Consider the following 13165-nt stretch of genomic DNA (forward strand, 5'->3'; position numbering starts at 1 on the left):
CCGCCGGGCTCCCGGGTTTGCTGCGGGGTAGTTCCCGGGGCCCTGGGCTGCACGGGTTTCAGCGAAGTTGTATCAAGGCCGGCTAATTTTTTTCTTTGCTTATGGATGCCGTACCGCAATCACATCCGTGTCGTAACAAGAGGACACTGATTGCTTCTGATGTTGATTATTTCTGTGCAGATCCGGTACAATTCCTAACGTTCGGGTGGCCGCTGTGGGCTCGGCCGCTCTCCTCCGCAGTGCTGTGCGGCCGTGCCGCTAGGCCGCTGCCGGTGCGCCCCTGAGCGGGCCGAGCCCCGGCAGCCATGCGGAAGCGCCGCTGCTCGGGGTCCGCGAAGCGCCCGCCGCCCCCGCGCTCTTAGCGTCGGTCGGTGGGTGCGAAGCCTAAGGCCCGCCCAGCTACACGGCGTACACGTTGCGCTGCGCGGCGGCGGCTCTTCCGCCCGCACCGGCCCGCCGCCCCCGCCACCCGCCGTGCACCGCCCCCCCCACCCCGCCCCTCCAACAGCTGCGGCGCGGCGCGCGCCTGGCCCCGCCCCCCGGAAGTGCTGTGCTGCCCCGCCCCGGCCGCGCGGCTTCTCGCTCCCGGCCGGTACCCGGCGCCGCCGCTGCCGCCATGGGGGGCAAGAACAAGCAGCGAACCAAGGGCAACCTGCGGGTGAGCGAGCCCCGTGGGGCGGGGGGGCCGCCGCACTGCACCCCTGGGCCCCGGTCCCGCGCGGCCTCCGCCCGTGGCTGCGGCGGGCCCTGCCCGCCCCGCCTTACTGGGGCCCGGGCCTGGGCCTGGGCCTGGGGCTTCCGGTGCCTTGGGGAGGGGGCTGTGGGCTGCCTGAGCCCGGCCCCGCGGTGGGGTGGTGCGAGCCTCGGGCCTGGGTGTAGACGCTGTGGCCGGGGCGAGCCTTGGCCTGGACCCGGGCCCGTGTGCGAGGGGACACCCTCTGTCCGCGGCGTTTGTCCGCGGTTCCGGAGGGGCGGGGTGGGGGGTGTGACGGCGTGTTCACCGCCGGCGTGAGCTCAGCGAGGTACCGGCGGCTGCAGGGAGTGGGTTGTTTGTGCGGAGAGTCTCGCCTTTCAGCACCTGTTGGGGTGTCTGCGTCTTGCCACTGGGCCACAGCAAGCCACGCCAGGCGGTGTGACATCTGTCGTGTGTGGTGGCACTCGCTCAGGATGGGAGAACTGTGGGTGAAGTGCTGTGTCCAAGTCATGTATTTGCATGTATTTAGAGAAGACTAACAAAAACAAAGATGCGTGTCCTTACAGTTTGTATGCAGAAAAAATAACTTAATCTGTAGATACAGCAGTTGGGTAAAACATGGCTTACCTTCCTCCAGAAGATCGTAAAAGTGTGATGAACTTCAGCAAATTGTCATTACTTTAAAAAAACCCAACAAACAAAACTGCAACTGTCATCAGGAAATGAAAGGTATTTAGAGTATAAGGCATCACAGTGAATCTTAAAGCATCAGTTGGCTTTGGGACAGTCTTTTGAAAACAGCATTGTTGAAATAAACATGAGCCGCTGATACCATGAGCAAGGTGTTGACTTAACTGGGGCTAGAAGAGATGCTGAACTCCAAAACACTCACTGCAATACTAATGGGACAGCGTTAATACTATGTTATGTATGTACCCTTTTGCTCCGTCCCTCTAAATCCTTCTTGGTTCCTTTGTTGCTGGTAGCATCCTTTGTTTCATGAGTGTTCTTATTTTTTGTAATGATATGACAAGCATTCCTTGGGAGCTGTATTGGTCTATATGCAGTAAGATTAGAAGAACTAGTAAATACAGAAGTAGGAAGGAGAGTAAATAATTTCTTAATAAACTGTTCCCTTAAAGAGGGACTTTTCTGTTACACTTTTTTGTATGTGTTTAAAACCAATAACATTTTCCATAAGTATCCATGAATTATGAGAAAAGAGAATTGCTTCTGAAAAGAGGAACAATTTTCTAGGTCAGACTTGTATGTTTAAGGCACAGGTGGTCTTTTTTGTGAGACTTTGTTTTTATCAGAAGGTTAATTATGCAGTATAAATAGGGTCATTAGTTCAAATGTGTGATGAGTGCAAGATAAAATAACTGAAATATATAACTGTCTTATGTCCCTGTTTTTTGTCAGCCTTCTAGCAGTGGCCGAGCTGCAGAGCTCCTCGCCAAAGAACGTGGAACAGTGCCTGGGTTTATTGGCTTTGGAACATCTCAGAGTGATTTAGGATACGTTCCTGCAGTTCAGGGAGCAGAGGAAATAGACAGCCTTGTGGATGCTGATTTTCGAATGGTATTGCGAAAACTTTCTAAGAGGGATATCACAACAAAATTAAAAGTAGGTGTAACCTTTGTCCCCTGTAAATTTTTTATCTGAAAGCAGTACATTTTTCTTAGGGATAGGAGAGGAATATATTTGTGTAGCTAATACTAATTTCATATTGGTAAAATTTGCTAGAACTGCAATCCAGAAGGTATCTTGGAGGACTTATTCATCAAGCAATGCTGATGGAGCATTCATAAAATTAATGTTGTAGATGCTGAATTGCAAGAAGTTAATTGATTTTTGAAAAAGAGAATTACAGTATGTGGTAGAAGCTGGTAAATTACAGAACTTACTGATCTGACTTCTTAAATCATGCTCTTGATATTTTGATTTTAGGCTATGCAAGAGTTTGGGACAATGTGCAAAGAAAGAGAAGTGGAAGTTGTTAAAGGTGTTCTTCCTTACTGGCCAAGAATCTATTGTAAAATCTCACTAGTAAGTATTAAAGTATCTTAATAAAAAACTTCTCTGGATGCTTGATGTGAAAACCTTTAAGGCAGTCTTTATTAATATATGTAACTTTGTTGAAATCACTGACTTGTTCTAGGAAAAACATGAAGTTGAAGGAAAGTAGTGTTCTTTATTGTGGAGATGTTCCAGTATTGATAGTGGGTGGAATCTTGAACTGTTGGTGCCTGGGCTGTACTTGGTGGATGAAGATAGCTGTTTGTTAGACCTCTATGTTAAAAAGATGACAAGATACTTGTTCTCATGAAAAGTTCTTTTATGCAGATTCCAGAACAGTTAAAGAGAATGTAGTGTTTAGTTAGCATAATTGTAAATCTTTTTGATCTAGGACTAATATCTGACCAGACTTACTATAAGAAAAAAAACCCCACCCCAAAAGAAAACAAAAAAACCCAAACCACCCGCCCCCACCCCTGACATGAAAAGACCATGCATAGTCAGATAATCCATAATTTTCTGTTATATTTAATACATCTCCAAACTATCTGGACTGGCTGCTGTTGGAAATGTGATAGTGGACATAAGGAATCACTAATCTGATCTGTTAGAGCAATTCCTAATATTTCTTTCAGGAGCCAAGAGCACAGAAAGCCATGGTGTTGTAAATTTATACACAAATAATGGATAATGATGCACAGTTAATGTAGGCTTATGGTTGTTTTAATCTAAAAAGTGTCTTCAAGGCTTCCTGTTTCTCTTGTATCTTGTTTTTCTGCTAAATGTTTGTATAAAATGGAAATAGAAACTGTAGTTAGGGATATCAGGAAAAGGTTACAATTTTGAATGTACAATGCATCAGGAATATGATGCTGCTAAGTTAGGACTCTTCCCTTATATGGGGTTGCTAAGACTTTTTTGTCAACATCGCCATGTATTTTCAAATCTGAATAGCCTTTCATTGAGAAAATGGCTGAATTGAAACAGCTTTCTTCTTGGTCATCACTTCTGCTTTGATGTACACAGCATCAAAAGAACATTTGTTAAACCAGTAAACCTTTTATCTTTTTTTCTTTTTTCTTTTTTCTTTTTTTTGACAGGATCATGATCGCCGTGTTCGAGAAGCAACTCAGCAATCTTTTGAGCAACTGATTCTTAAAGTAAAGAAACACTTAGCTCCTTACTTAAAAAGTATCATGGGATACTGGCTGATTGCTCAATGTGACACTTACTCCCCTGCTGCATCTGCTGCAAAAGTAGCTTTTGAAAAAGCTTTTCCTTCAAGCAAACAACCTGAAGCCTTAGTATTCTGTAAAGATGAAATTCTTAATGTGAGTGTATACTTTTCTCTTTCTTTAAGGCTTTTTGTTGAGTATATGTCAACTTTTCTTCCAAGTTTAAAACTCATCTGTCCCCCAGCTATTCTTCATGGTTAAATTTCTTTCTCACCTGAAACTTTGTTCCTGCTAAAGTGAAGACTGAGCCAAAAACATGTCCTCTGTTTTTTTTAATTTGAGGTTAGAATGACTGGAACCAGAGGAATGAATATGAAGTGGATTTTCTTGTGTGCATTTCTGTGTAATGGTGCTCAGTCATCACGTAATGTTGCTGACAGATGGAATAATGATGGTGGAGTAGTTTAGCTGCAGTGGTAAAGGATTAAAGAATGCTGAGCAGTGTTTCGGCGAGTCTCTACAAGTTTAGTTCTGACCAAGGTTAATGCTTTTCTGCCAGTCATATGAAACTGATTTACTGAATTTAAAAAGATAATTTTGCATATGATGGGCCAGCAATGCCAAATTTTAACTGTTTTATTTTGTCTCAGTTTGGCGGCTTTTTATCAGAAGCATGTTGGCATAGGACTGCAATTTAGAAAGCATTACGAAGTCTTGATTCAAACAGTACCACAGCTACTGTGTTCAGCAGGAGTCAATTTAATTGCGTTCTTGTTCACTAGTATGTCTAAAATGTATTTTAAAGACTTGACTCAGGTTGTGAACTGTTATTGTAGAGCTGTTTCTGAATAATGTGTAGACGATATTATTCACATTTAAACATTAGATTCTCATGTGTATATATGTATTTTTTTTCCTCTAGGTACTTCAAGATCACCTTCTGAAAGAAACGCCTGATACACTCAGTGACCCCCAGTATGTTAGCCTGCTTTAATGTATATGGTTTAATTCTTGCTCTGCGTTGGGTTCTCTGTCTTTGGAGGCAATGGATATAGGTTTGTTTTGAGAGACACAATGTGTATTTGAATCCAGATCCCAGCAACTTTCTTTGGGACTAAAGCATAAATGCTTTTTATCAGTTGTCTAATGCTTGTTTCAGTATTTTTAGGAACAGCATTTTTGAGTAGCTGGAAGATGATGAGATGACTTGAAACTTTTTGTGACATGTTATAATGTAATTCGGTAGCGTTAAAACCTATGGAAAGTTTATATATTTACATTGCTGGCATCTTGAGATCAAAAGAAGAACACACTAAAACTGAAGACAGTTTAGAAGAGCTTGTGAAGCCTACTGATTTATTTATGGGTTGCTTTAATCTTTTTTTTGTTTTGTTTTGTTTTCTGAGAACTGTACCAGAAGAAGAAAGGGAAGCCAAATTTTTCCGGATTCTGACCTGTTCCTTGTTAGCTTTAAAGAAGTTACTTAGCATGTTGCCAAAGAAAGAGGTGCATTCAATGGAGGAAAAGTTAATGTCACTTCTGTCCCAAAACAAATTTTGGAAATATGGCAAACACAACATGCCACAGGTGATTTTTTTTTTTTTAATATCTTCTTTATTTTGGTTGTTTTTAGTTACAGGTAATACACTGAACCTAGTCAAGTGTTACTTGTATTCTACAAGAGTGAACTTTGTGCTTCACTGAATTATATTTGAAACAGCCTTCAGATTTCAAGGCCTTACATAGGCAGCATTGCTCTGAAATTTGCCCAGTAGGCTAATTTGTAATTTCCTTGTCACCATCATCTACTTCTTGGCAGTCTGCCATCATTTCAAATTCATGTAAAAGATGCAAATAGCGTCAGCTTACTGCATGTGTTCTTAGTGCTTTTGGATTTTTCTTTTTTTAAACTGTTTTATTGGTCTTTGGTCTGCTAAGACCAATAGTGCATAGGGTGATGAATTGATTCTGGTAGTATTTTGTTAAAAAGTTTTAAGGTGATTTTAGGAAAACATGCCTTTTGAGTAGTATATTAAAATAAAATTTTTGGTGTTTTATCACTAAACAAATTAATTTAAAATACTAAACAGGCTTGTCAAGTAATTTCTTTATTTTTAATAATAATTAAACCTTTGCTGATGTGATAAAATACAGGGACCGCATGTAACTTATGGTGACTTTTAAAAGGAATGTTATAAACTACATGTAGTGACGAAGTGTTGTCATTTGACTAAAATTATGTTTTTTCTCTGGCCTGTGTCAGGTTCGCTCAGCTTTCTTTGAGCTGGCTTCTGCTTTTTGCCAGTACTTGCCTGAGCTGGTAAAAGCTGAAGCAGGAAGAATTTGTCCGGTTGTTCTCCTCAGTATTGATGACAGTGATGCAGTGGTGTGCCCAGCTCTTTGGGAAGCTGTACTTTATGCTATCACCGCTATTGAGGTAATGTGGGAAACCTAAGTGGCAGATATTTTACTCAAATTTAACTTTTCACCAAGTGCCATTGTTCTCTGTTTTAGGATTTTAGAATTAGGAACATTTTAGAATTAGAATTGTTCTCTGTTTTAGAATTAGGAACAACAGCTTGACTAGTTGTTCTTTATGATTAGTAACATGAACTTACCAATTCTTTTTTTCTCCTTAGGGCTTCAATGTAACTTTCATTGTGTTCAGCATGTCTGAAAATCAGAGTTGTTTTACAAGTTTAATTAAATTAATCTGAATCCCTTTGAATATGGTACTAATAAGTAAAATAACACTTAAAACCTTTTTCTTGGTTAGAGGTGGTTACAAAAATAACCTGCAGTGCATTTTTTGTTTGTTTGTTTTCCCCTTCTAATTCAACGCTTGGTTTTATAACTGTTTTTTTTTTTAAATTTTAAATTAAGTACCGGCTTTGAATTTATTAGCAGGATAAGTGGTGTCCCACAGACTGGGATGTTCTGAGGGTTTAATGCTGCAGCAGATCTCTTTTGTAACTGCTTGTATAAATTGTAACTATTTTATGGGGAAAAAAACCAACCCTTTGTTCAGCTTGCTATAATTATAGATATCTGGAAGTGTGATAAATCAGATCAGATGACAAAAATCCTTGGGGTTGGGGAAAAATACCAAGGTATTTGGTAACCATCGGAAGATTTTTGAGGGGAGTTTTGAAGTTAGTGATGACTTTAAAAGTTAGGATTTTGAAATCATTGCTTATTCTTGGTAATAAGAACGCAGAATTAAATACAGGACCAGTTAAAATAACAGTTTTATTAAGCATCCTTAAAGCATTATTAAAGAGAAGCCTTTAACTGCAGTTTGCTAGTGTCATGGTTTAACCTCAGCTGGTAATTAAGCACCAGGCCGCCGCTCGCTCACTCCCCCTCACCTGGAAGGATGGGGAGGAGAGCTGGAAAGGAATGGAAAACTCGAGGGTTGAGATAATAACAATTTAATAATTGAAACAGAATAAAAATAGCAATAATAACAATGATGACAGTTAGTTACAATGAAAAGGGGGGGGGGGGGGGGGAGAATAAAATCCAGAGGGAAAGGAAGAGAGGAACACGTGGTGCACAATGCAACTGCTCACCGCCTGCCAACCCATGCCCAGGCAGTCCCCGAGCAACGATCTGCCTGCCCCCCAGGTAGATATACCAGGCATGATGTCCCGCGGCATGGAATACCTCTTTGATTAGTTCGGGTCAGCTACCGTGGCTGTCCCCCAATTTCTGTTCCCCTCCAGCCTTTTCGCTAGGCCTGAGACACTGAAAAGTCCTTGACTTAGGATAAATATCACCCAGCAGCACTTATCACCTTAGTATAAATATCACCCAGAACGGTTATCAACATTGTTCTCACATCAAAGCTAAAACATAGCACCCCACTAGCTCCGAAGAAGATAATTAACTCCATCCCAGCCAGGACAGCTAGCAAGGAAGGTCCATTGATTTTAAAAAATACAGAAACAGTTTTATCACATCAACTTCTTAAATTCACAAGCTAAAATAGGGGGAAAGTGATTTTTCAAAATACTGGCAAGTGAATTTAAATTTTACGATAACTTGTTTCAGCTACAGCATAGGGAGGCATGTTTATGTCTAGTTTGGGAGTTCTTCCAAGGCAACATGTTCTCATTTAATTTACAAGAAGTGTTTCTTTCTGTAGGACTGTTGGAGTCATGTAAATGCGAAAAAGGGAGTTCTGCCGAAGCTATGGACAGTGCTTCGAGAGGGTGGACGTGGACTAGCTACCATTATATACCCAAATCTCTTGCCATTCATTAGCAAGTTACCTCCAGGCATTGCAGAACCAAAGCTGGAATATTTCAGAACTTTTTTCAGCTCTATAATTCAAGGGTATGAACCACAAAGTTGTTTGTTTATTTATTTGAAATTAGTCTCTTCAACATTTGAAAATAGGAGGACTAATCTTCTTTAAGCATTTAGTGATAAGTAGCATATAATTTGGCTTGGGGACATTTAAAGATGCATTAATTGTTTATTTGAGGAAAAACTGTTTTCACTATGATACTTGAAAATCAGTTTTTAAATACTTTAAATATCCAAACTAGAGTCGTCCATTGTGGCTGTCCCTGTCTTCTTAAACCTTGACCCTTCTTTTTAATTTTATTAAGTCTTCTTTACTTAAAGCATTCTAATCTTTTCTTGTCAAAGGTTTGTGCTTATTCTGTAAGTTTTTAAATAGGAAATTAATTTAAAATTGAGTGGCTCTAAAGTTATCAGACTTGTCTCACCCATGTGTAATTATTACAGAGGTTATTGGGAATTAGCATTGTGATTGTGAAATTTCTTGTATGCAGGAACTTCTTGTGAGACTGATTTCTAAAGGGTTGAAACTGCTATCATTGTTTGCCTTTAAAACACATCAAAGCCAGCTTTCAATCCAATCTAAGTTAAACAGGTGCATGTGCATTATGTGCTCAGAAGCATACGTAAGTTATTTTATGAAAGACTAAGATGTAACTTATTTAAACAAAAATCAATTCTTGATTGATGTTGTGGCCATTAGCAGAGCTCTTGGAGTTATGTGTAGGTTGGTTTTGAAAAGCGTACAGAATTTTACTGAAAGTAGTAGAATGGTTATAATATTTGTGTAGTAATTTGTGTGGTCTAATTTTTGTTGAAAAGCAAATGAATCATAGTTGCTCAGACTCAAATTGGCTGTGGTGAAACTGTCTTTCAGTGGCTTTTTAGTTTAGGTTTTTTTTTTCTTTTTTCTGTAATGACCGAAGGTGAAGCTTTCTAAATCTCTGCGGTATGTGCAAAAATTTGAGAAGGAGTTCTGATAAACTGCTGAAACAGTAGACAGTAAGCTTAACAGGATATGTTTCCTCTATTTACATAGATAGTTTTTTATGAATGCCAAAACTGGATGAAAAAGTGATTTTAATATAAGTTATGTTAAATACCTGGATTTATTGTTTTGACTCTTTGAATATGTCCCATTGAATTTGTTTTGATCTGACTCCTACCAATGATTCTGTGATTCTGTGTTCTCATATTGGTGTGGTCTGGATAAGAACAACATAACCAAGGTTACATTCATTAGTACATACTGTGATTCTCAGAAGCATAGATGACTGAGCGTGCCCTCCTTCCGATTCTCACCTTTCAATAGGTTGTCAAGCGAGCGAGTAATAGCCAGCCCTTCAGAAAGTTCAGCAATTATAACTGCATTTATGGAATGTCTGCGCTTTGCCATACTACAGAAAATAGACAGAGAAGGTGACCAAAGACAGATTCATCAAATGCTTATATATGACCAGGTATTTATTAGAAATGGTTAATATTGTTATGTGTACGTAATTCCAAGTTAAAGACAAACATAAATTTTTGTGAGGATTTACTTCTTTGCTGAAAGTTTCACTAGATTTTGTGGAAAAAATAATGTTACTGAATTCAGTCAATCTTTTTCTTTTTCCCTGTAAAATAATCCCTTTTACTATGCATCTTGTATTATATTAAAAAAAACCAAAGGCATCCCACCCTTTATATTTTCATTACATGTTCAAGCATGAGTAATTCTGATGTTTTTGGAATTGTTTCTGCAGTATTTTCCAAAATGATAGAATATCCTGGTCTAGTTGTATCAATGTTCTCTAATTTTTTTTTGTTTTCATAGCTAATTCCTCTTACTGATGCTGTACTTAAGGAGCCCAGGTTACAAAACGGACCATTATTTTATCAAATAGCAGAAACTCTGAGCTCCTGGGAAGCTAAAGCAGAAGTCGCCAGTGATGATGGCACAGATGAAGTTTTCAAGAAACTGTTGTCAGATTTTTGGAATCATCTTTTAAAAATGTGTGTAGTTCATGTTGATACCTTGGATGCCGATGAGAAATCGTTCTTTGCCATATCCAGTATGCTAGAAATTCTTCAGAATCCAAAGACTGCTACAAAACTAAACAACAGAAAATCTCTAAAAATCAGATTTACAGATGAGGATGAATCTGAAAGAAACACAGAGAATGGAAAGCTTACAGAAGTGAGAAATTGTGACTCTGAAATAAAGGCTGACTTGCAGCATAGTTCACTTCTAAGGAAAGAACCTTTAGAGAATTTGGTCTGCAACCTTGCTGAACTGAGTTTTGTGTATGTCAATGAACAGAAGTCAGAACAGCATTTGAAATTTCTCTCTGCCCTGCTCAACTGTTTTTCTTCAAACAGAGTTTTTCAAGTACTCCTAGAGCAGGGAAGTGATGCAAAGTCTGCTCAAGCTGAATCCCAAAAGGAAGTGAAAGCTCATAATGAAAGTCCATCTGTACAATTTCTCTATGTGAATTTAATAACTTGGCTGAAAGAAGACTGGAGGAAAGACGTCCATTTTCTGGTTGATATTTTGTACAGTGTGCTTAACTGTTGCAACAGTAATGATGAAAGGAAAATCATTCTTGATGATTTAACGAAGGTATGATTTGTACCTTCTGTTACTACTTTTTTATCAAAGTGACTACTCCTTTTGTGGGTTGTGGTTAGTTAATAATTTTATTTTGGGGCTGTGGAACGGAAGATATTCTACATGAACTTAGGTAAGTTCAGTGTTAAGGAAGGAAGATTTAGGAAAGGTTGATATGGCAGTGTTGGAGTGAAGGGTTGTAACGTCTATCCCTTTCTATATGGTATAAATCATTTTAAAAAAGCAACCTAAGAATTTCTCTGCTCTTGCTTCTTTATACAGTATGCTTTTATACTAGCCATTGGTGGCCTTTCTTATAAATACAGTCTCTTATTGATCTGCGTGGTAGGGAAAGACTTGGAAGCCAAAAATAATACAATCAATAACTTTGTTCCTGAAACTTAGCAACTTCTGCTTATCCCCTGCAGTAAATAAAGTTGTAAAACAGTTTAAATGGTTTTAAATGCTTCTTATTCAGCAAAGAATTTGTTAAATATTGTGGAATGTTGGTTTTCTTTTTAGATGGACCTGAAATGGATTATATTTCTCCAGATAATTCAAAAGGTACCTCTTAAGACTTTTTTTTTGTTCTTGTTTTGCATGGTTTTGAGTATTTCCCTGGTGTTACATGTTTTTTAATTACTTTTTTAAAATTTAAGTAGTGATCATTTCTATAGTTTGAAAATGTTGTACTTTCAGTGTCGTTTGCTTTAACTGCATTTAAATCTGGGGACAGTCTTAGAAATGATGATACCCAAACAAAAGCGTCTTTCTTTTCTATTTTTGGTCAGTTTGCTCTGAGCCAGAGGAATTCCTGATTTATTTCTGGTCATCCCTCCTCAGCTAGAGAGAATGGAGTTGAATATTAGACCAGTAATCTGAACAATTATTTGCATCATCACCCTAATGTTGTGCTTACAAGGAAAAGATAGTATACCATTTTTTTTTCATACAGGATATTGAGAGACTGACATTTAAATGATTGCCAGGGATGAAATAGGAAGTGTATTACAAATTTTTGGACAAGACCTCATAGCACTTGATTTACAATCCAGCGTGTTCGCCATAGTATCTTTCCTCACAGATACTGTGTATTTTATGAATTCAGAGTTTTTATGATTTTGTAACTTACAACAGCTTATCACCAAAATAATGGTTTTCTGATACATGACTTTCTATTTCTTTTTAGAGAAATTCAGATCCTGTAAATAAATTTGATGTTGTAAATAGATTTTTATTTCAACCAACCTAGTGATCCCAAAGTTATCCAACTCCAATGTAGGCATTCCTTGGGCTCTATAGTTGGAGAAAAGGAAAAAGAAGAGCTTTCAGAAGGTGACTTGTTTCACTCTATAGCTAGGTCAGAGCTCTAAATTGCTGTCTCTGACCATAAAGAAAGTTGGAGGGTTTGTTGCAGATGTAAACACCTAAAGACTTATTGATTATGACAGATGATATGATTCCTGCTCTGTGTGTGGGTTTGAAATATTAGTATTATGCATAGTTAGTAATAAAAGTTAATACCCTCAAAAGATTATTGGAATTATTCTCTTGGGATTCAGGCATGCTCAAGCACAACAAAACTTTCCTTAGTCTCTGACTGGCTGAAAGGAGATACACTTGGAGAAAGACTTGTAATGCTGGCAGATGATCTCTGTCACCTGGGTTTAGAACCTGTAGCAGCCTCATCAGAATCTTCCTCTTCAGAAAGGTGGACCCTCCTGAGCTTAGTGTTGTCGCAACACATTAAAAATGGTAAGTGTATTTATGCCTTGGAGTTTGTAGTGTGTAAACACTGCACATAAGTTTTGTAGAAGGCTGAAAGGAATTTGAGATCTAAAATAATTAATTTGTAACATCTAGGCTTTCTTCTGTGGTTGGGCTTTTTTTTTGTTTGTGTTCTGTTGTTTGGCTTTTTTTAACCTGAGCCAATTAACCGTGTCCAATTTAATTTCATAAACACTAACTTGCAGCAGTGACATTGCAATTTTTGTCTGTGTTGCTGAACAAAAATCATCATTTAAAGATCAGATTCAGATTTGTGAGTCTGGAAGACTTGAGAAAGATTAAATAAGTTTGATTTATTAGCTGATGTCTGTAAAATAATAATTTTTAAACCATACCATCTGAAATTTACTTTCAAAACCAGAATATAAAAAAATCAATGGTTATGGACCCATGCATGTGTTGGTAATGCCTTGTTAAAAGAGCTATGATTTGTTTTGAGCCATTTGCAGTTAGATTAATGTACTTTAAAAACTGTGTGTGTGCACTTATACTGTATATGCAATCCTTTTTTCATTAATAACATCCTATTCCATTTCCTCCTTGCATTTTGTGGTATCTGTGATACAGACTTCTACTGGAGTTCAATTTTCT

General features: G+C 38.7%; 1 protein-coding gene across 1 annotated transcript in view; it reads left to right on the plus strand.

The window, feature by feature from the left end:
• Positions 1-546: 546 nt before the first annotated feature.
• LTN1 (listerin E3 ubiquitin protein ligase 1) overlaps positions 547-13165 on the plus strand; it is a 32611-nt gene continuing 19992 nt past the window's right edge. The window contains exons 1-12 of the mRNA XM_037377690.1: positions 547-658; positions 2117-2320; positions 2645-2743; positions 3814-4044; positions 4811-4863; positions 5295-5475; positions 6152-6325; positions 8036-8226; positions 9509-9656; positions 10013-10798; positions 11309-11350; positions 12349-12541. Coding sequence (XP_037233587.1) covers positions 617-658; positions 2117-2320; positions 2645-2743; positions 3814-4044; positions 4811-4863; positions 5295-5475; positions 6152-6325; positions 8036-8226; positions 9509-9656; positions 10013-10798; positions 11309-11350; positions 12349-12541 — 2344 coding nt within the window. The 5' untranslated portion in view covers positions 547-616. The remainder of the gene's footprint in view (positions 659-2116; positions 2321-2644; positions 2744-3813; positions 4045-4810; positions 4864-5294; positions 5476-6151; positions 6326-8035; positions 8227-9508; positions 9657-10012; positions 10799-11308; positions 11351-12348; positions 12542-13165) is intronic.

The sequence above is a fragment of the Falco rusticolus genome, chromosome 2 (genome assembly GCF_015220075.1).
Source record: "Falco rusticolus isolate bFalRus1 chromosome 2, bFalRus1.pri, whole genome shotgun sequence".
Classification (NCBI taxonomy): Eukaryota; Metazoa; Chordata; class Aves; order Falconiformes; family Falconidae; genus Falco; species Falco rusticolus.